General features: G+C 42.9%; 1 protein-coding gene across 1 annotated transcript in view; it reads left to right on the forward strand.

The window, feature by feature from the left end:
• The window catches only part of LOC118396671 (partitioning defective 6 homolog alpha-like), a 43104-nt gene that overhangs the window by 11498 nt on the left and 9418 nt on the right, over positions 1-22188 (forward strand). Inside the window, exon 2 of the mRNA XM_035791004.2 lies at positions 2944-3166. Within this exon, the coding sequence (XP_035646897.1) occupies positions 2944-3166 (223 nt within the window). The remainder of the gene's footprint in view (positions 1-2943; positions 3167-22188) is intronic.

The following is a 22188-nucleotide window of genomic DNA, read 5'->3' on the forward strand; positions in this document are numbered from 1 at the left end:
AGCCAGCTCTGCAATACTTGTTTGAAAAAGAAAGACACTTAAAAAAAATTAATCGAAAATTAGACATAGCGATCATCAGGAGTAGGCAGCACCATAAGTAAGTGAGTAAACTGAGATATGACTAAGGAGTTAATCAGGGAAATGTTTCCATAAATAGACAGGTATTTACAGTTGAAGTTGGAAGTTTACATACGCTGCCAAATCCATCGTCAGTCTGTACACTACACTCACACAAACTCACACCTTGCTGTAGCTAATAGCTATGAGAGGGGAGAGAGAGACTAGATAGATGCTAAATAGATATATAACTACTTGATTGATAGAGAGATAGCTACGTACTAGATACAGTTGAAGTCGGATGTTTACATACACTTAGGTTGGAGTCATTAAAACTAGTTTTTCAACCACTCCACAAATTTCTTTGTGCATGACACAAGGCATTTTTCCAACAATTGTTTACAGACAGATTATTTCACTAATAATTCGCTGTATCACAATTCCAGTGTGTCAGAAGTATACATACACTAAGTTGACTGTGCCTTTAAACAGCTTGGAAAATTCCAGGTAAATTATGTCATGGCTTTAGAAGCTTCTGATAGGCTAATTGGCATGATTTGAGTCAATTGGCGGAGTATCTGTGGATGTATTTCAAGGCCTACCGTCAAACTCTGTGCCTCTTTACTTGACATCATGGGAAAATCTAAATAAATCAGTCAGGACCTCAGAAAAAAATTGTAGACCTCCACAAGTCTGCTTCATCCATGGGAGCAATTTCCAAATGCCTGAAGGTACCACATTCATCTGTAGAAACAATAGGTTGGTATGGGACCACGCAGCTGTCATACCACTCAGGAAGTAGACGCGTTCTGTCTCCTAGAGATGAATGTACTTTGGTGCGAAAAGTGAAAATCAATCCAAGAACAGCAGCAAGGGACCTTGTGAAGATGCTGGAGGAAACAGGTACAAAAGTATCAATATCCACAGTAAAACAAGTCCTATATCGACATAACCTGAAAAGCCGCTGCTCCAAAACCTTCAAAGCCACTGCTCCAAAACCTCCATTAAAAAAAAGCAAGACTACGGTTTGCAACTGCACATGGGGACAAAAATTGTACTTTTTGGAGACATCTCCTCTGGTCTGATGAAACAAAAATAGAACTGTTTGGCAATAGTGACCATCGTTATGTTTGGAGGAAAAAGGGGGAGGCTTGCAAGCCAAAGAACACCATTCCAACCGTGAAGCACTGGGGTGGCAGCATCATGTTGTGGGGGTGCTTTGCTGCAGGAGGGACTGGTGCACTTCACAAAATAGATGGCATCATGAGGGAAGAAAACTGTGGATATATTGAAGCAACATCTCAAGACATCAGTCAGGAAGTTAAAGCTTGGTCGCAAATGGGTCTTCCAAATGGACAATGACCCCAAGCATACTTCCAAAGTTGTGGCAAAATGGCTTGAGGAAAACAAAGTCAAGGTATTGGAGTGTCCACCACAAAGACCTGACCTCAATCCTATGGAAATTTGTGGGCAGAGCTGAAAAACCATGTGTGAGCAAGGAGGCCTACAAACCTGACTCAGTTACAGAAGCTCTGTCAGGAGGAATGGGACAAAATGTATTGTGGGAAGCTTGTGGAACGCTATCTGAAACGTTTGACCCAAGTTAAACTATTTAAAAGCAATGCTACCGAATACTAATTGAGTGTTTGTTAACTTCTGACCAACTGGGAATGTGATAAAATAAATAAAAGCTGAAATAAATAATTCTCTCTACTATTATTCTGACATTTCTCATTGTGAAAATAAAGTGGTGATCCTAACTGACCTAAGACAGGGATGTATTTGGTTAAGGTGTACGTAAACCTCCGACTTCAACTGTATCTCTCCATGGTTGCAGGATCTTGTCTATTTTTACAAGTTTTCTATTTTAATTTATTGTGGAGATCTCATATCTTTTGTGATATGAATACCAAGTATGTCTACTCCAAGTATGTCTACTCCAATGTCCTTGTTCTGATATCTTCCCTTTGCTTCCTCTCTTTTCTGTTTTTGGGTGGAAATGGCATAATCAGTCACCCCTCCTGCTCAGCAAAGCATGCCATGTATTCTTCTTCAATGGAGAGGAAAAGACACGCAGAGTAGACCCACTCCTTTTCTGTGAGAGTCCACAATCACTGAGTACATATCCCATTATTTGTTTCAGACTGTAAATATGGTTGGACACACAAACCAGCCAATCATGTTATCATAAAAACAGCCAATGGATTTTAAGCGGGTGGTGCACCATGCAGTACTCTACTCTATACTGTTGAGCACTGTTTGCTCATCCTGCCTATTTTTCCTTTACTCTGTAATCTGTCTCCTTCGCCTGCCAATCTGTCATATATTTGTCTCCCTGTCTTTGTGATTGGGGAAGTAAGTGGCACCAAACATTGATGGGATTGCACATCGTGTTAGAGTTTCTATGTGATATGCACCCCAGAGAGAAATTCACTGGCTGTGCAGGGCAGCATCTCCACACAGACAAGCACAGCTCACATCTTGTGTTGTCCCCCACAGCGCTCTTTATGTATTTGTGCTACACGGCTACCTCACAATGATCAACAATCCACTGTGTTATCATTGGGCTGTGCCCTGGTCCCTGCTGCATCTAATAGGAAGTCTCAGAACATGACTCCAGTTGTTACATACTGGACAATGTCTACATGTCAAGCTCTGTGATGTAAAAGTAATACCTAGGTTATGTTTTGAAGAATGCAGAATGCATGCAAGACAATGAAAAGCGATGGTGGAATATAGGTGAATTGTGAATGGTTGGGTTAGCAGTGAATGGCAATGTCATGGCCGAGGCTTATGTTGGAGTCTGTTGTTTGTTGATATCATGATGCACCATTCTTCATGAGTTTGCTTTCATGACACAATATTCCCTGACCTTTCGTTTTCCAGTTTGAGGCGGAGTACAGACGTTTCGCTTTGAAGATGAGCGGCACCTGTGGCTTTCAGGAGTTTTACCGGCTGCTGCAGACCGTTCACCACATCCCCGGTGTGGAGGTGCTGCTGGGATATGCTGACATCCAGGGTGACCTGCTGCCAATCAACAATGATGACAACTTCTACAAAGCCCTCTCCTCAGCCAACCCACTACTCAGGATCATCATCCAGAAGAGAGGTGAGGCTGCATCATGGAGAGAGGGATGGGATGGGAGGGGGCTAAGAGTATATATATTTATAAGAGAAACCTCATTGGTAGCTTACATTGTTGTTTAAAGCTCTCTGCTATTGATGTTGACCTTATTGCAGTTGGAGTCCCTGTATTCTTGCTCCAAAGCCTGTTGGCTGTTGTGTTGAAGAGGGCTTGTCACTCTTGATGCTTGTTCGTTATCGGCACTGTCCTTGGTGTGTTTTTTAAGTTTCAGTTGTAGATCATGAAAAGGAACTTTGAGTTGAGCTAGCAGAAAATTATAGTGTGTGTTTATGACTAAATGTTATGTCTTTTGTTATTGTGCAGTCATTAGCGATAGTGGCTCTATATTGTAATGTTGTTGAAAGCTGTGTTTCTTACTGTGACTGATAGTGGAGGTATGAGAGTCAGTCAGTGTGGCAATGTTGATGACGTTGCTTGTATTGTGAGGGGATGAGTGTCTGGAGCTGTGCTCATTGTTGCCATTCTGGCCTGCCTCAGTGGGTAGGACTGTCTGGCACTGGGCCAGCCCTCAGGAATGCGAAGGCACAGCGCTGAGAAGCGATGGAGCTGGGGTTGGCGCTAAGGCTAAGGGACTGGAGCTGGGGATAGGGGCTGGAACTGGGGGTCGGGGCTGGCTCCTCTCCCTGATCTCACCCCTAGCCACACACACACACACACACACACACACACACACACACACACACACACACACACACACACACACACACACACACACACACACACACACACACAAACCTCAGATGCTCCCTTCTCTTAATCATCTCTCTCTCTCCGTCTGTCTGTCTCTCTCTCTATCTCTTTAGCTCGCTCTCAATTCCTCCATCCCTAATGCCCCATCACGGTCAGTGAGTTTGATCAAAACCAATTCTGCAGGGCAGCATTCTGGAAATGTGCCACTAATACTCTTAAAAGTTGCTCCCCCATTATTTATAGTCAAGTCTTTCTATGTTCTGTTTTATTGTTTTGTTTGTTTGCTTAATTCAGTTGGAAATGCTAATCTGGAAAGAGGAGAATGGCTGCTGTTGTTCCCAGTTTTAGAATGCCATTCTGTTTGTAACAAAAAAAATAGCTTACATGAAATTCCCATTATTATGCTTCTTTATTAGCCATGTTGAGCTGCTTTGTGATTGCTACAGGAAGGTATTGATGACTCAATTAGCACTTTACATAATTATCCGTCAGGCTCACAATGTTATCCAGATCACTGGAGATAGATGGGTATTGTAGTTAACCATCTCTATTTTGTGTCTAAACTTAACAAACATAAGAATAAATTATATTACCAAACCAAGATAAATGACTAAATACAATGGAATATAGCTTTTGAGTACCTTAAATTATATCTTGGCCAGAAACCCCAATTCATCACCTTCGTTCATTGAAGTTAATGGTCATTTATTAAAAAAACTTTTGATATTGCCAGTAATTTCAATGACTACTTCACTAGTAAAGTGGAAAAACTCAAAAGTGAAATGACAACATTGAACAGTGAACCACTGTATTTTTGTATAACAGATCTAATAATGAAAGAGAAGAATTGCTGTTTTGAATTTCTTGCCGTTATTGTGGGAGAGGTGGAAAAACTATTGTCATCCATCAATTTTGATAATTCACCAGGTATAGACAACCTTAATGGGAAACTATTGAGAATGGTAGCAGACTGTACTGCCACCTCTATTTGAGTGTGTCCACAGGTGTGGAAGGAATCACCCTTTGTTGCCTCTAACAGCTGCCCAATCAGTTTGCTGCCTGTTCTTAGTACTGATGGAGAGAATTGTGTTTGACCAAATAAAATGCAATGCTATAGAACAAGTTAATTAGTGACTTTCAGCATATATATCGAAAAGGGCACTCAACTTGTACTGCATTGACTCAGATGACTAATGATTGGTTAAAGAAATGGATAATAAGATGATAGTTGGAGGTGTATTGTTAGATTTCAGGGTAGGCCGTCATTGTAAATAAGAATTTGTTCTTAACTGGCTTGATGAATGAAAATGAAAAATACATAAATGAAATAAAGATTTCAGTGCAGCCTTTGATATTATTGATCATAAATTGTTATTGAAGAAACTTGCTTGCTTTGACTTTGCATCACTTGCCATCACATGGTTGGAGAGTTGTATTTATCCAATAGAACCCAGAGAGTGTTCTTCAATGGAAGCTTCGCTAACGTCTGATATGTACAGTGCGGTGTCCCTCAGGGCAGTTTTCTTGGGCCGTTACTCTTCTCTATTTTTACAAATGATTTGCCACTGATCTTACACAAAGCTAGAATGACTATGCATGCATATAATTGTACACTCTACATGTCAGCACCCAAAGCCAGTGTTCTCACTGAAATTCTAAATAAGGAGTTAGTCAGTATCAGAATGGGTGATTAATAATAAACTGATCTTTAAATATGTTTTTGACACAATAATTGCATATACTAGTTGTTCAGGCTCTGGCATTGTCCCATCTTGATTATTGTCCGGTAATATGGTCAAATGCAGCAAAGAAAGACCTAGCAAAGCTGCAGCTGACTCAAAACAAGAGCAGAATGCCTTGCCCTTAACTGCACATACAGAACTAAGATCAACAACATGCATGCCAGTCTTTGCTGGTTGATGAAAGATTAACTGCTTCTCATCTAGCTTTTATGATAAATATTACTGTGATGAAAATTCGGGATTGTTTGCATAATCAAATAACATTTAGCTCAGACACCCATACATACCCCATAAGGCATGCCACCAGGGGTCTTTTCACAGTCCCCAAGTCCAAAATAAATTCATAGCAATGCACAGTAGTATACAGAGTCATGATTGCTTGGAACTCCCTTCCAATTACTCAAGCAAACAGCAAAATTACCTTTAAAATTGAACAACATCTCATGGAACTTGCAGCGCATCAAGCATAAAAAATAGAACCAAGTTCTATTTTAGCTCCTGGCTACTCACACACGCGCAAACAGTTTGGATGAAATGATTGAATAACACGTATGTGTACATTTATTTTGCTATGCTCGCGCACGTAACGCGAGCAGTGTGGTCAGCATGTTACATAAACATTATTTTTGTGTTGTATTGTTTGTATGTTGTTGGATTTTAAATTTGTGTGACCGTTCTTGTGTATCAGTGTTTTGTTACTGGTCATTGTGTTTTTTTGTGGACCCCAGGAAGAATAGCTGCTGCTTCTGCAAAAGTTAATGGGGATCCAAATAAACAAATATGTGCTCAGCTGTGTATAGAGAGGAGAGAGGAGATGTGCCCTGTAGTTCAACCCCCCTCTGTGTGGTCGCTGAAGCTCTAACGGTTTAGTGTGCTATGTGTCAGTCAGAATAGAGATAGACAGTGCAGCTTAATGCTTCTCTATCCATGGCTCTCTGTGGGAGTGACTCCTGCTGCATCAGCACCAGGCACTGCTCTGCCTGTCATGGCTGGGGAGCACAGTGCATTGCTGGGGCCTGAGATGAGGTCAACACAGGTGGCGATGGAACTGGGCGCAATAACACTGAATGGAGAGAGACTAGGGTGGATGTATAGAATGACAGAGGCTGCAATAGTAGATTTAAGGGAAGAGCAATAGTAATGCCATTTGTGAGGTACAGTGAGTGAGTGAAGCTCAGAGGGTGCCTTCCATTCAGCACAGACCAGGAGAGCAACGAATGCAGCTAATGAGATCTAGTCTCCCCAGTGGTCCTGGAAAAAGGCTTCAAGAGAGAAACTCAGATGTGAAGAGATGGAAAGTGAGAAATTGAAATAGAAAGCGAAGGAGAGAAAGAGACTGCTATAGGAAGTTCATAGTAATGTGTATTTTTCCATTTCCTCTTCCTGTTTTCTCCCTGTGCTCATCTACACCATATGCAGTATATGTTTGGAAGAAAGGCCTATTTGAATAACAAAGCCGTAGCTTGCACAGTGAATGTCTTTCTGTATACAGTGCTGTGAAAAAGAATATGCCTCCTTTCTAATTTTCTCTACTTTTGTATATTTTTGATACTGTATGTTATCAGATCGTCAAACAAAACCTAATATTAGATCAAGGGAACCTGAGTGAACAAATAACACAACATTTACATATTTAATTTATTTAATAGAAAATGCAACGTGTGAAACGTGTGTGCCCATGTGTGAAAAAGTAATTGCCCCCTTACACTCATTAACTGGTTGTGCCACCTTTTAGTTGCAATGACTCCAAACGCTTCCTGTAGTTGTTGATCAGTTTCTCACGTCGCTGTGGAGGAATTTTGGCCCACTCTTCCATGCATAACTGCTTTAACTTAGCGACGTTTGTGGGGTTTCAAGAATGAACTGCTACTTTAAAGTCCTGCCAGATCATCTCAATTGGGATTATGTCTGAACTTTGACTAGGCCGTTCCAAAACTTTTTTTTTTTTTTTACGATTTTCATGTAACTTGATTGTGTGTTTTGGATCATTGTCTTGCTGCATGACCCAGTTGCACTTCAGTTCACATACAGATGGCCTGACGTTCTCCAGTAGAATTATGATACAGACCAGAATTCATGGTTTCTGCTATTAAGGCAAGTTGTCCAAGTCCTGAGGGAGAAAAACATCCCCAAACCATCACACTACCACCACCATGCTTGTCTGTTGGTATGAGGTTCTTACTGTGGAACACAGTTTGGTTTTCACCAGGCATAATGGGACCCATGTCATCCAAAAAGTTATACTTTTGACTCATCTGTCCATAGAACATTTTTCCAGGATTCTTGAGGATCATCCAGGTGCCTTTTGGCAAATATGAGTCAACGTTTTGGATGAGATGTGTCCCATTTATGTCTGTCGAAAACCAACTACAGGAAGCATTTGGTTGGAGCAACCAGTTATTAAGGGTAATGGAGCAATTACCTTTTCACACAGGGGAATTGGGTGTTGCATAATTTCAAAAAATAAACTTAATTCAATAAATTAAACAAGTATAAATGTAAATCAATTTTTATTCAGGTTCCCTTAATCTAATATGAGGTTTTAGTTGACGATCTTATAACATTCAGTCTGAAAAATCTGCAAAAATAAAGAAAATCAGAAAGGGGAAAATACTTTTTCACGGCACTGTATAAAGAGGAAGCCAGCATCCGTGTATGCTCCAGGAGATCCAGCACACATGCTAATTACTCATTAGCTGAAAAAGCCTCCTCGCTTTACAGACAAAGCTCTGATCAATCATTTTAATGGCTCTGGAGGCAAACGCAATCAGATTTTTTTTTGCTCTATTTGTTCACCCAGTGGGATTTCTTTTGTTTTGCTGCAACCGACTGACAACAGAGCTACTTCCCCTGTTTTCATGGGGATTTTCTTCAGAGCTCTGAACAGCTGAACACCTATCAGGCTTTAAACGGGCTATGTACAGTATGTGGCTATAGATCAAATGACATTATATTTGTCACAATCATGTGTTTCGCAGATGTTATTGTGGGTGTAGTGAAATGCTTGTGTTTCTAGCTCAAACAGTGCAGTAATATCTAACAAGTAAAGTAAAGGAATTGAATTAGGAATATATAAATATTAGGACGAGCAATGTCAGAGTGGCATAGACTAAGATACTGTAAATGTTTGTGAGGGTTTTAGGTGCCAAGACACATTTCTTTAGCCTCCAGTCAGGAAGTCCAGGACCCAGTTGCACATGGCGGGGTTCAGAGCCAGGGCCTCAAACTTAATGATGAGCTTGGAGAGTGCTATGATATTGAATGCTGAGCTATAGTCAATGACCAGCATTTTTATATAGGTATTCCTTTTGTGCAGATGGGATTGTGCAGTTTGATGGCGATGGCATTGTCTGTGGATCTATTGGGGCGGTAAGCAAATTGAAGTGGGTCTCGGGTGACAGGTAGGGTGGAGGTGATATGGTCCTTGACTCGTCTTTCTAAGCACTTCATGATGACAGAAGTGTGCTACGGAGCAATAGTCATTTAGTTCAGTTACCTTTGCTTTCTTGGGTACAGAAACAATGGTGGCCATCTTGAAGCATGTGGGGACAACAGACTGGGATAGGGAGAGATTGAATATGTCCGTGAACACACCAGCCAGCTGGTCTGCACATGCTCCGAGGACACGGCTAGGGATACCATCTGGGTCAGCAGCCTTGCGAGGGTTAATATGTTTAAAGGTTTTACTCACGTCAGCCAGTCCTTAGCAAGCCGCGACGGTGGCACTGTATTATCCTCAAAGCGGGCAAAGAAGGTGTTTAGCTTGTCTGGAAGCGTGACATCGGTGTCCGTGACGTGGCTGGATTTCTTTTTGTAATACGTGATTTCCTGTAGACCCTGCCACATACGTCTTGTGTCTGAGTCGTTGAATTGCAACTCCACCTTGTCCCTGTACTGGCACTTTGCTTGTTTGATTGCCTTACGGAGGGAATAGTTACACGGTTTATATTCAGACATATTCCCAGACCTCTTTCCATGGTTAAATGCGGTGTATCACGCTTTTCATCCATCCACGGTTTCTGGTTAGGGTAGATTTAATAGTCACAGTGGGTACCACATCTCCAATGCACTTCTTTATAAATGCACTCACCGAGTCAGCAAACTACCTGCCCTCCAGGACACCAACAGCACCCGATGTCACTGGAAGGCCAAAAGGATCATCAAGGACATCAACCACCTGAGCCACTGCCTGTTCACACCGCTACCATCCAGAAGGCGAAGTTAGTACAGGTGCATCAAAGCTGGGACCAAGAGACTGAAAAAACGCTTCTATCTCAAGGCCATCAGACTGCTAAACAGCAATCACTAACTTAGAGAGGCTGCTGCCTACATTGAGACCCAATCACTGGCCACTTTAATAAATGGATCACTCGTCACTTTATACAATGCACTCTAAATAATGCCACTTTAATAATGTCTACATATCTTACATTACTTATATCACATGTATATACTGTATTTTATACCATCTATTGCACCTTGCCTATGCCGCTCGGCCATCGCTCTTCAATATACTTACATATACATATTCTCATTCACCCCTTTTAGATTTGTGTGTATTAGGTAGTTGTTGGAGAATTGTTAGATTACTTGTTATCCACCAGATCAGAGGCAGTAGGAATGACCAGGGATGTTCTCTTAATAAGTGTGTGAATTAGACCATTTTCCTGTCCTGCTAAGTATTCAAAATGTATTGAGTACTTTTGGGTGTCAGGGAAAATGTATGGAATAAAAAGTACAGAATATTCTTTGGGAATGTAATGAAATAAAAGTACAGATACGCCTACTTAAGTGGTACTTTCTTTTATTTTTACTTAAGTACTTTGCACCACTGCATGGAAGTATTCTCATTTTCTATTTAAAGGAGAATTAGAAAGCAGCTCTCTCACTCCCTTCACTCTTTCTCTCTCTCTCTTTCTTTCCCTGCTCTCTCTAGCATTGGCCAATATCTGTTAGCTTTGGCTTTCTCAGAGGATATATTTAATAAAACCATGAGGGGAACAGAAATGCACATTTCCAGAGAGGGCTTATCACAGTCAGTGACAGACGTACCCGTTCAGGGCCTGGCGCTACGTGATTACAGCTTCATCTTCTCCATGGAAGGAATGTTATTTTTCCACAGTGATGCCTTTTCATATTTCTCATTTGTTTTCAAGTGAGAGCAAATCAGTAAAGCAGTGCTCTTCATTCATTTGAACTGGTCTTGACTTCCAGTCAACCACATTTCCCTCAACTCTTACTCTCTCTTCTTTCATCTCTAGACACCATCTATTTAAGGAGACTATTGATCCTTGCCATACTGTACAGTACACATGGCATATTTTCGTTATAACCTCAGAGGACTATGGACAATCAAACCAGATGGTGCTAGTCAAAGACCACGCCTAAGAAACTGGTCAATCGCTCTGACTAGCACAACTGGCCAGTCTGGCTATTGAAGGCCCAATAAGCTGCTTTCCAGAGATTGACTCTTATCTAACCTCCCCCCAGAGGTGCCCTATGATGGACACATTGTGCTGGTGGAGCCATTTAAAGCCTCTGACCAGATCCACCCTCCTCCACTCTCCCTCTGTGGGACATTAATATCACAGAGTGCTCGTCCACTGAAACACTGATGAGATTGATGGGGCTTTTAGCATGAGCTCATCTCACAGAGTGGCCATTGAGAGGCTGGCTAATGTGATTCTATAGCAGATGAGATTCAGCGCTCGCCTCCATCCTCACCCAGAATCCCAGCACAAAACACCTATGGTGTCTCTCAGCCCAGTGAGTCCACTAGCGCATCCTTGTCATTGCCATTCTCAACTAGCTAGCTACCATGTCTGTCCTCAATCTCCTGGTACAGTCATAAGAAGCCAGTAGCAAAGGTCTATGGAATTAGCTGGGCAATAGCTGGCAGTCTGAGAAACATGGATTAGTGAAAATAATATATCCTTTGTGGTTGCTAAATCTACTTCCTTGAAGATTTATTTCAGCAGACTGCTTTAAAAGCTGGAGTTTATTCGGCTAATTCACATCGACTGAGAGGAAGCAGGAAAAGGGGGGATACAGATATAAAGAAGGAGAAGGGAAAAGAGGGAAGAAAGCGTTTCAATGTTAGCTAGAGGAGATCTTCCTGGATGTGTCTTCAGGGCCCTCTCTGGAGATAGTGAGCAGGGAGAAGAGAACCCTTTCTTCCATCATTTCCCCTCTCCCTGCTCACTCTCTCACAAGAGGGCCCTGAAGACACATCCAGGAAGATCTCCTCTAGCTAAAATTGAAAGTCAACCTCCCGTCTCCCTTACCTGAACAAACATAACCACACACTACAACTAAGTTCAAAACAATTTGCACATTCAAACCGTGCTCCAATGTAGTCATGCAGGAGTGCTTTAGGTAGTGTATCAGAGGAGTTACTGTGGGTCGGCATGCTGGTGCAAAGCCCATTGGCTGTGCTGCTGTTTTTTAGCAGAGTAGGAGAGATTCCCTTATGTTCATCCAGCACATGCACAACTGAGGCTGCATCAGCTGCTCAGTACTCCGAGGTGTGTGTCTGTGTGTGTGTGTGTGTGCGTCTGTGTCTGAGAATGCATTTGAGTTATGTATAGGACTGGGAGGAAGACAGAGAGCGAATGTATTTATGATGTGGTTGTAGAAGACATTCCCCCAATCCTGCTGTGTCTTTGCACACTTAATTACATGATAGCATCTCCACTGTTGTTACAGACGGAGTGAAATCAAATATTCCTAGGTCTGGAGATCGAAAGATAGGTTGTATCAGGAAAGCAGAGCAGAGGAGCGAGATCGAAGGGAATGAGGAAAGTAGGCAGAGTGAGTACTGCTAGGAACATCTGCTGTGCAGGTGTATGTACCTGGGCAGGGTTCTATGTAATGTACCTGGGTGGGGTTCTCTGTAATGTGCCTGGGCAGGGTTCTCTGTAATGTGCCTGGGCAGGGTTCTCTGTAATGTGCCTGGGCAGGGTTCTCTGTAATGTGCCTGGGCGGGGTTCTCTGTAATGTGCCTGGGCGGGGTTCTCTGTAATGTGCCTGGGCGGGGTTCTCTGTAATGTGCCTGGGCGGGGTTCTCTGTAATGTGCCTGGGCAGGGTTCTCTGTAATGTACCTGGGCAGGGTTCTCTGTAATGTACCTGGGCAGGGTTCTCTGTAATGTACCTGGGCAGGGTTCTCTGTAATGTGCCTGGCAGGGTTCTCTGTAATGTGCCTGGGCGGGGTTCTCTGTAATGTGCCTGGGCGGGGTTCTCTGTAATGTGCCTGGGCGGGGTTCTCTGTAATGTGCCTGGGCGGGGTTCTCTGTAATGTGCCTGGGCAGGGTTCTCTGTAATGTACCTGGGCAGGGTTCTCTGTAATGTACCTGGGCAGGGTTCTCTGTAATGTACCTGGGCAGGGTTCTCTGTAATGTGCCTGGCAGGGTTCTCTGTAATGTGCCTGGGCAGGGTTCTCTGTAATGTGCCTGGGCGGGGTTCTCTGTAATGTGCCTGGGCAGGGTTCTCTGTAATGTACCTGGGCAGGGTTCTCTGTAATGTGCCTGGGCAGGGTTCTCTGTAATGTGCCTGGGCAGGGTTCTCTGTAATGTGCCTGGGCAGGGTTCTCTGTAATGTACCTGGGCATGGTTCTCTGTAATGTACCTGGGCAGGGTTCTCTGTAATGTACCTGGGCAGGGTTCTCTGTAATGTGCCTGGCAGGGTTCTCTGTAATGTGCCTTGGCAGGGTTCTCTGTAATGTGCCTGGGCAGGGTTCTCTGTAATGTGCCTGGGCAGGGTTCTCTGTAATGTGCCTGGGCAGGGTTTTGCACACCATATCCAATCAGAAGATAAAACACCTGCATATATCACCCATTGTTACTTAGGGCAGCCTCTGAATGTCTTCTCTAGCCAAGTCATTCTCCATGTCTTTCAGCCTCTGAGATTCCTGAGAGCTGCTGTGATTTCTTGTTTCTGTGAAACAGCCAGCCTGGTGCGTTGCTTGTTTGTTGCATTCTTGTGTCTCTCGAGGCTGGGGAAGGAGTGGAATGTACTGGCATGCAGCGGGTACACTGGAGGCTTGAAAACAGGATGTTACCAACCACAGGTTGGCGTGGTAGGTGGGTAGATGCCCAATGCCACTGAGGGTCAATAGGTTGTCAGCAGTGTGAATACAGGGCAGTATAACCCAGGGCTGTTGACTGGTTTCCTGGGCAATATTGACTAGTTGATATAGAGGTGCAGTTACCAAGTTGATTGTAACATTAACAATGGAGCAACTGTAAACCACTTTGTGGTGTAACAGAGTAATGTAGAGTTTTCAATTTCCAGTTTCCCACTCAGATTTACAAGATGAAATTCCTTCCACATACTGCATGACTGTTTTTGGTCTTATTTCAGTGGTTTGTGATCCGGCCTTCAATCTAAGCGCCAGTGGTTTATTGAGCATCACATATATAGCAGGACAGTCCTTTTCAGATGTGTTTCTTTCCAGGGACTAGCAGTATGGATGTGTAAAAACAGAGCACCCACAAATAGAAACAGAGGCTAGAGGAGGAGAGGGCCTTTGAAGGGACAGTTGTGAGTCTGAGCGTGCTGCCTGCTGAGGTCAGAGAGAAGGTGTGGGCATTGTTTGAGGGTTTTAAGAATGCTTGCTGGTTTTGGCAGCTGTCTACAGTCCATTTTTGGATTCTGAATGGAATGTGTACGTATGTACACTACAGTACGCCTACCACAAGGATGACTCAGCTCATATTGATGGTGACATCATACTGTCTCATGATCCAGCTCAGTGTTTACACTGTCACACATACATGCAATAGCAGACTGTAAGGGAATAGGCAGCAGCAGGTGGTACAGAAGACAAGAATAGAATGCTGCCAAAATGACAAAGGAGCATGGAACTAATGAGAAGTTTCAACAGTAAACATCCCTTTACCTGTTACCTGTTCCCAAACACAGGGGGGGAGGATCGCCTAAGCTTAACCAGTTAAGAGTTACCAGCAGGTGTCTTGAAAAAGGCAGCAAGACAGTGGTTTCTGCGCTATAGACAGGCGATGTTTTGATATTTCTATATGATCGACCCATAAATAATCTACACCTACATGCAACAGTATCTCTTTAGCTTTTGACAACGGTTTAACGAGGCCTAATTCACATGATAGCTACTTATAACCACTAGGTTAATAAATGATCACTTTTTATTATTTCAATTATTTAATGAAGGTACATCCTGTTATTTCAAGTTGTCCATTTGGAGAGTGATATCCCATTGTTAAACAAAGATGCCTAAATTGGGTAATTGAACACATTTTAGGCCAATGTTAACTTTGATTGTGTTTGGTAAAAATGATAGACCTTTCAAATGTTTTATACAATATTATCAGCAAGTGACTTGATGCCTAGCCCACTGTGACAAAGCAATTTAGAGTTGTCAAACGGGAGTGACAAGTGTGATATTATCAGAATTCCTCTTAACAACCAATATAATATATGATTCATATGCCTATCACATTATTCAAAATATCAGAATTGGTCCAGAAATATATATATTAGGCACGTCAACAAATTAGACAAGAATTAAGAGTAGTCAAAGTGATTGTGTCAGTCAGAAATTATATCAAATGTTTTACCATTGCAACAGTCACATTCACCATGGTGTGTCGAAAGTGTGCTATACATTTCACATTTCATTAAAACAATGGCAATGAGCGTCTTCACTATCTTTCCTTTGTAGTACCTCAAACTGTCGTGATTACCAGCTGAGAAACTTTTCTGAGTTGATTTTACTCCTGGCTCAGAGTTTGTCTGAGCAGTATCTTAAGATCATCCTGGAACCTACTCTGAGCTGGGAGGTTTCTTTTGTCTGGAAGGGGCAATCTGGAGTTGCTACATCCATTTTTAGAATGTACCCATTAATGCTTGAGAAACACAACTTCTAAATATCTCGTGAAACACAATATAGCCTCAAAACATGGTTGGAACTATAATGTTGATATCATGGATGGTCAGTCCTTGCATCCATAGCTCTGCCTATAAATTTTAGTGGTTGTACATCTCCAGCAACATCCCTCAGCTTTTTACCGAGCAGGGATGACACTATCATTTTTTTCAACTTCTGATTGCCACTTTAAAATAGGTTTGAACAGGATTCCTAGGAACATTTGCTTTATGGATACAGGCCCTGACCAGGAAAAAACTTAATATAACTCCTGGATCATATATGATCTTTATTTGGAGAACATTTGAACCTTGATGAACAACAGAGCTCAGCTGTTGGAATGTTGCGACAGGAATAGTTTATTCTTGGAGCAGCGCTGCAATGCGCCCAGTGGCCAGACGTTGTAAGGGGATCCAGGAGATGTGGTGCCAAAGAGATGCCTCCACAGTACTCTGATCTGCTTCCTGCTGGCAGCATCAGGTGTCCATCACTCAAACCCCCTACCCTGGAGGACGAGGGCTCGCTGGTGCTGGTTCTGCCAGGCCATGCTTTCCATTCCACTGCCTGACCTGCTCACTCTGGAATAATTCATGTCAAAGCATGCCTGGGCCAGCATGACAGCCAGGGTAGGACAATGAGCTCAGAGTGGGACCCGTGTTCATGGTGATGAGCGTTTTCATAATCTAGAATGAAGGAGACAAGAACAATGAGGGTGAAGAAGAAGCAACCCACCAGCATGGCTGGTGTCAGGGCAAGAGGGAGTAGTAGTGCCTGTGTGCCCCGAAGGCAGGACTCTCCCAGTCAGATTTATGTGATGTGACGGAACAGTTACTAAGTTATTGGACCATTGCTGTCTGTCTGATTAGAGCGTGAAATCGGCTAGCTGTTTCCTCAAAGGAATCCAGACAGCTAAATAGTGCTAAACTCAGCACTACTTATCCCAGCTGTGGTGGGTTCTCACTCAATACAGAGTAGTGCCAACTGGTCCTAAACAATAGAAAAAAGGCTAACGGTGCTGCAGAAAAATGCATGACATTTTTAGTATTTGTATATATGGTGCGAAATAAGCGACTAGATTTCAGCAGCCATACAACACCTGCAGACAGTCAGTCAGTCAGTGAGATGTGTTATTCTGTAATAACCTGCCATTGTGATCTATAAGCTAGTCAATAAGCTGTTCCACTCTGCAATAACACAGCATTATGAAGTGCAAACTCACAACCAATAAGCTGTTACACTGCAATAACACAGTACTCCACTGTCAATAAGCTATCATATTCTGCAATAGCATGTCTGTCTGAACTATAGACAAGAAGGCATTGTATCAAAATGGAGGCAAACTAAACCAGTTCAAATGCCCTTTTCACCCTATTTTATTTGAAAGAGGCAGCATAATCTGCTTATGGCTGAGCAGAGAGACAGATGTTGACTCCTTACCCATAGATACTTAATTACACACCTCTCTGTGTAGCTTTCCTTGGGAGACCAACCCCCTCCCCCAGGTCCTGAGGACAGGGACACAGTGACTTCTCTGGGGACACCCTCCCAGGTTAGCATGGATGGCAGCACAGAGGGATCTGTCACTATAGGCTAGACGGCAGGAGGCAAATTGATGGGTCTCGCTGTGTCTCTGTCTCTTTCTCTCTCACACTCCCACTCTCTCAACCCCTCTGCTCCTTGTCCTCTGTGTGTGAGAGTCAGAGAGGCTCTTGGGGAAGTGGGGTAAAGCAGCATTTCTATAGGATCCAGTGGGAGAGGTTTGAGATGTCTGAGAGGATCAGCAGTGTCTATGCCTGAAGGCTGCAGACGTCTAGCTGTATTATAGTTATTTCCAATTCTGGTAGAGTCATGAATACTATAAGCCCATCTCTCCACTGCTGGCTTCACTTCAATGTCCTCCCTTAAGGCCCAGTGCTACTGAACTCACCCACCTCAGCCCTTCTCAGTGTTTCAATCTAGTGACTGCCTTGTTGTCTTGACATGCAGCAATCTCACCTTTATAATACCAGCTTTGCTGCAAATAATGATTGTATTAAACTCAACATGCTCAAGGATATGTGAGATGTCAGCAGTTATTCAGAAGTGAATTGACCTCCTGACGCTGGTTATTAACAGGAATTTACTCTCTCCTGTGCTGCAGTAACGTAATGCAGTGTATAATATGAGTCAGGTGATTCATGATGTAGCCTACAGAGATCACATGATCTAGCGAGGTGGGTAGTTGATTCATTTGATATAGTGAGGGAAGCACAGGGGGAATACGTTGCTAGGAGATCAGAGCAGTTTGTTCTGGAATGTGTTAGAGCCTCCCACAACCCCTCACCACAGGGCAAAGATTTTCCAAGTTGTCTGTGTATATTACAGGCATACAGGTATACCTAGAAATGTGTACAATTTTTTTGTGTGTGTTTATTCTTTCCTTTGTAAGATAAGTGGGAGTATAGATGGTACAGGACCTGGTGAAGGGATGGTTCCTCCTTACATCGGCACTAATGCAGGTACACACACACACTTAGACATTTACACTAGGGAGACAGTATCCCTGTAGCTAGCCACTCTGCACATTAGCCTCTGATCTCACTCACCATTAAACCACATTATAGCCCAGTTGGTCAACAATACAGCTCAGCCCAGTAGAATAACTCATAGACCACACAGACCCCTGGGCTAGCAATGCTTACACTGTGTACCGATACAACCACACAGACACCAGGGAGAGAAGGAGAGAGCGGGAAAGAGAAGTAGAAAAAGGGGAAATAGACATTTTACTCCAGATGGGTTATTTCTAGTAGCAGGCATTTCCCCCGTTCCTCTATAGACAGTAGCTGTGGTCTTGCCCTCAATCTCTGTTAACCTGCATGTCTGTGTGAGTTAGCTGTTATGTCAAGACTCATTTACAGACCATTGTAATGAACTCTGGCATTCTCTCTGTGGGGTAGCTAGTTTTAAGTTCCTCGGCATACACATCACAGACAAACTGAATTGGTCCACTCACACTGACAGCGTCGTGAAGAAGGCGCAGCAGCGCCTATTCAACCTCAGGAGGCTGAAGAAATTCGGCTTGTCACCAAAAGCACTCACAAACTTCTACAGATGCACAATCGAGAGCATCCTGGCGGGCTGTATCACCGCCTGGTACGGCAACTGCTCCGCCCTCAACCGTAAGGCTCTCCAGAGGGTAGTGAGGACTGCACAACGCATCACCGGGGGCAAACTACCTGCCCTCCAGGACACCTACACCACCCGTTGTTACAGGAAGGCCATAAAGATCATCAAGGACATCAACCACCCGAACCACTGCCTGTTCACCCCGCTATCATCCAGAAGGCGAGGTCAGTACAGGTGCATCAAAGCTGGGACCGAGAGACTGAAAAACAGCTTCTATCTCAAGGCCATCAGACTGTTAAACAGCCACCACTAACAGTGAGTGGCTGCTGCCAACACACTGTCATTGACACTGACCCAACTCCAGCCATTTTAATAATGGGAATTGATGGGAATTATGTAAATATATCACTAGCCACTTTAAACAATGCTACCTTATATAATGTTACTTACCCTACATTATTCATCTCATATGCATATGTATATACTGTACTCTACATCATCGACTGCATCCTTATGTAACACATGTATCACTAGCCACTTTAACTATGCCACTTTGTTTACTTTGTCTACACACTCATCTCATATGTATATACTGTACTCGATACCATCTACTGTATGCTGCTCTGTACCATCACTCATTCATATATCCTTATGTACATGTTCCTTATCCCCCTTACACTGTGTATAAGACAGTAGTTTTGGAATTGTTAGTTAGATTACTTGTTGGTTATCACTGCATTGTCGGAACTAGAAGCACAAGCATTTCGCTACACTCGCATTTAACATCTGCTAACCATGTGTATGTGACAAATAAAATTTGATTTGATTTGATTTGGGGATATTGTGCACAGTGCAGAGGAAGCATCATTCAGAAGGTATTGTAGTGCTCCCTGTACTGCAGACTCTTTAAAAATGTTTTATTGACACCTACTATAGATCATTGAGCAGACCCAACCCTCCTGGTCTGTAACCCTGGGCCCCATCCCTCCCTTCCTCCTGACCTAGCCCCGCACGTGCTCTCCGGTTGGGCTCACCCTCCAGCCCGCCTCCTCCAGCCTATGAGTGGGTTTAATAACAGAGGCTGCTCTGCTCTCTGTGGGTGTCCAGACAATAAAACTAATGAAGGGGGACAGGGAGGGAGGCAGGGCTGACTACAGCTCTGTGAGGACTGTGGAACAATCACAAACAGAACTACACAAACAGACCTACACAAACAGACCTACACAAACAGACCTACACAAACAGAACTACACAAACAGACCTACACAAACAAACACTTGGGTTAAACCCACCCAGGCACACAAACATGTACAGTTGAAGACGGAAGTTTACATACACTTAGGTTGGAGTCATTAAAACTCGTTTTCAACCACTCCACAAATTTCTTGTTAACAAACTATAGTTTTGGCAAGTCAGTTAGGACATCTACTTTGTGCATGACACAAGTCATTTTTTCCAACAATTGTTTACAGACAGATTATTTCACTTATAATTCACTGTATCACAATTCCAGTGGGTCAGAAGTTTACATACACTAAGTTGACTGCCTTTAAACAGCTTGGAAAATTCCAGAAATGATGTCATGGCTTTAGAAGCTTCTGAAAGGCTAATTGACATAATTTGAATCAATTGGAGGTGTACCTGTGGATGTATTTCAAGGCCTACATTAAAACTCAGTGCCTCTTTGCTTGACATCATGGGAAAATTAAAATAAATCAGTTAGGACCTCAGAAAAAAATTGTGGACCTCCACAAGTCTACTTCATCCTTGGGAGCAATTTCCAAACACCTGAAGGTACCACGTTCATCTGTACAAACAATAGTACGCACGTATAAACACCATGGGACCACGCAGCCATCATACCGCTCAGGAAGGAGACACATTCTGTCTCCTAGAGTTGAACTTTCTTTGGTGCGAAAAGTGAAAATCAATCCCAGAACAACAGCAAAGGACTGTGTGAAGATTCTGGAGGAAACAGGTACAAAAATATCTATATCCACAGTAAAACTTGTCCTATATCGACATAACCTGAAAGACCGCCCAGCAAGGAAGAAGCCACTGCTCCCAAACCGCCATAAGAAAATCCAGATTATGGTTTGCAACTGCACATGGGGACAAAGATCGTACTTTTTGGAGAAATGTCCTCTGGTCTGATGAAAAAAAAAATAGAACTGCTTGGCCACAATGACCATCATTATGTTTAGAGGAAAAAGGGGTAGGCTTGCAAGCCGAAGAACACCATCCCAACCTTGAAGCACAGGGGTGGCAGCATCATGTTGAGGGGGTGATTTGCTGCAGGAGGGACTGGTGCACTTCACAAAATAGATGGCATCATGAGGAAAGAAAATTATGTGGATATATTGAAGCAACATCTCAAGACATCAGTCAGGAAGTTAAAGCTTGGTCGCAAATGAGTCTTCCAAATGCACAATGACCCCAAGCATACTTCCAAAGTTGTGGCAAAATGGCTTGAGGACAACAAAGTCAAGGTATTGGAGTGGCCATCACAAAGCCCTGACCTCAATCCTGTGTGGGCAGAACTGAAAAAGCGTGTGCGAGCAAGGAGGCCCACAAACCTGACTTAGTTACAGCAGCTCTTTAAAAAAATATAAAAAAAAACCTTTATTTTACTAGGCAAGTCAGTTAAGAACAAATTCTTATGTTCAATGACGGCCTAGGAACAGTGGGTTAACTGCCTGTTCAGGGGCAGAACCACAGATTTGTACCTTGTCAGCTCGGGGATTCGAACTTCGATTACTAGTCCAACGCTCTAACCACTAGGCTACCCTGCCGCCCCTCTGTCAGGAGGACTGGGCCAAAATTCACCCAACGTATTGTGGGAAGCTTGTGGAAGGCTACCTGAAACGTTTGACCCAAGTTAAACAATTTAAAGGCAAATGATACCAAATACTAATTGAGTGTATGTAAACTTCTGACCCACTGGAAATGTGGTGAAATAAATAAAAGCTGAAATAAATCATTCTCTACTATTATTCTGACATTTCACATTCTTAAAATAAAGTGGTGATCCTAACTGACCTACGACTGGGAATTTTTACTAGGATTAAATGCAATTGTGAAAAACGGAGTTTAAATGTTAAGGTTAAGGTGTATGTAAACCTCCGACTTCAACTGTATGCTATTAACACAAACATACAGATAAATGTAAACGGTACCACACACACTTTCCATAACTGGCAAATGTTTATAGTATTGGCATATATACTGTATACACAGTGAATATACTGGGTTTTCTGTGTATTCTCCATGTTGGAAGAGCTTTTCTGTTGTGACCAGAAGATTGTTTTCACTTCATAGTGTTGAGGTCAGGGTTCACAGCTAGTCTGGCCAGACTGTCACCCACTTGTTATGTCTCATGCCCTCTAGTTGAGCCTGGATATACATCAAATCCTAATTTTATCCATCCCTTCATACTGAAAGCCGGTGGCTTTGGTCAAATCTGTTTGTTGTCATCCATTAAACCTATTGGCAATTACTAGCCACTAGCTAAGTGTGCTTTTACCAGTGTTGAATGTTAGGATCATAT

Source organism: Oncorhynchus keta, chromosome 17 (assembly GCF_023373465.1).
Source record: "Oncorhynchus keta strain PuntledgeMale-10-30-2019 chromosome 17, Oket_V2, whole genome shotgun sequence".
NCBI classification, from domain to species: Eukaryota; Metazoa; Chordata; class Actinopteri; order Salmoniformes; family Salmonidae; genus Oncorhynchus; species Oncorhynchus keta.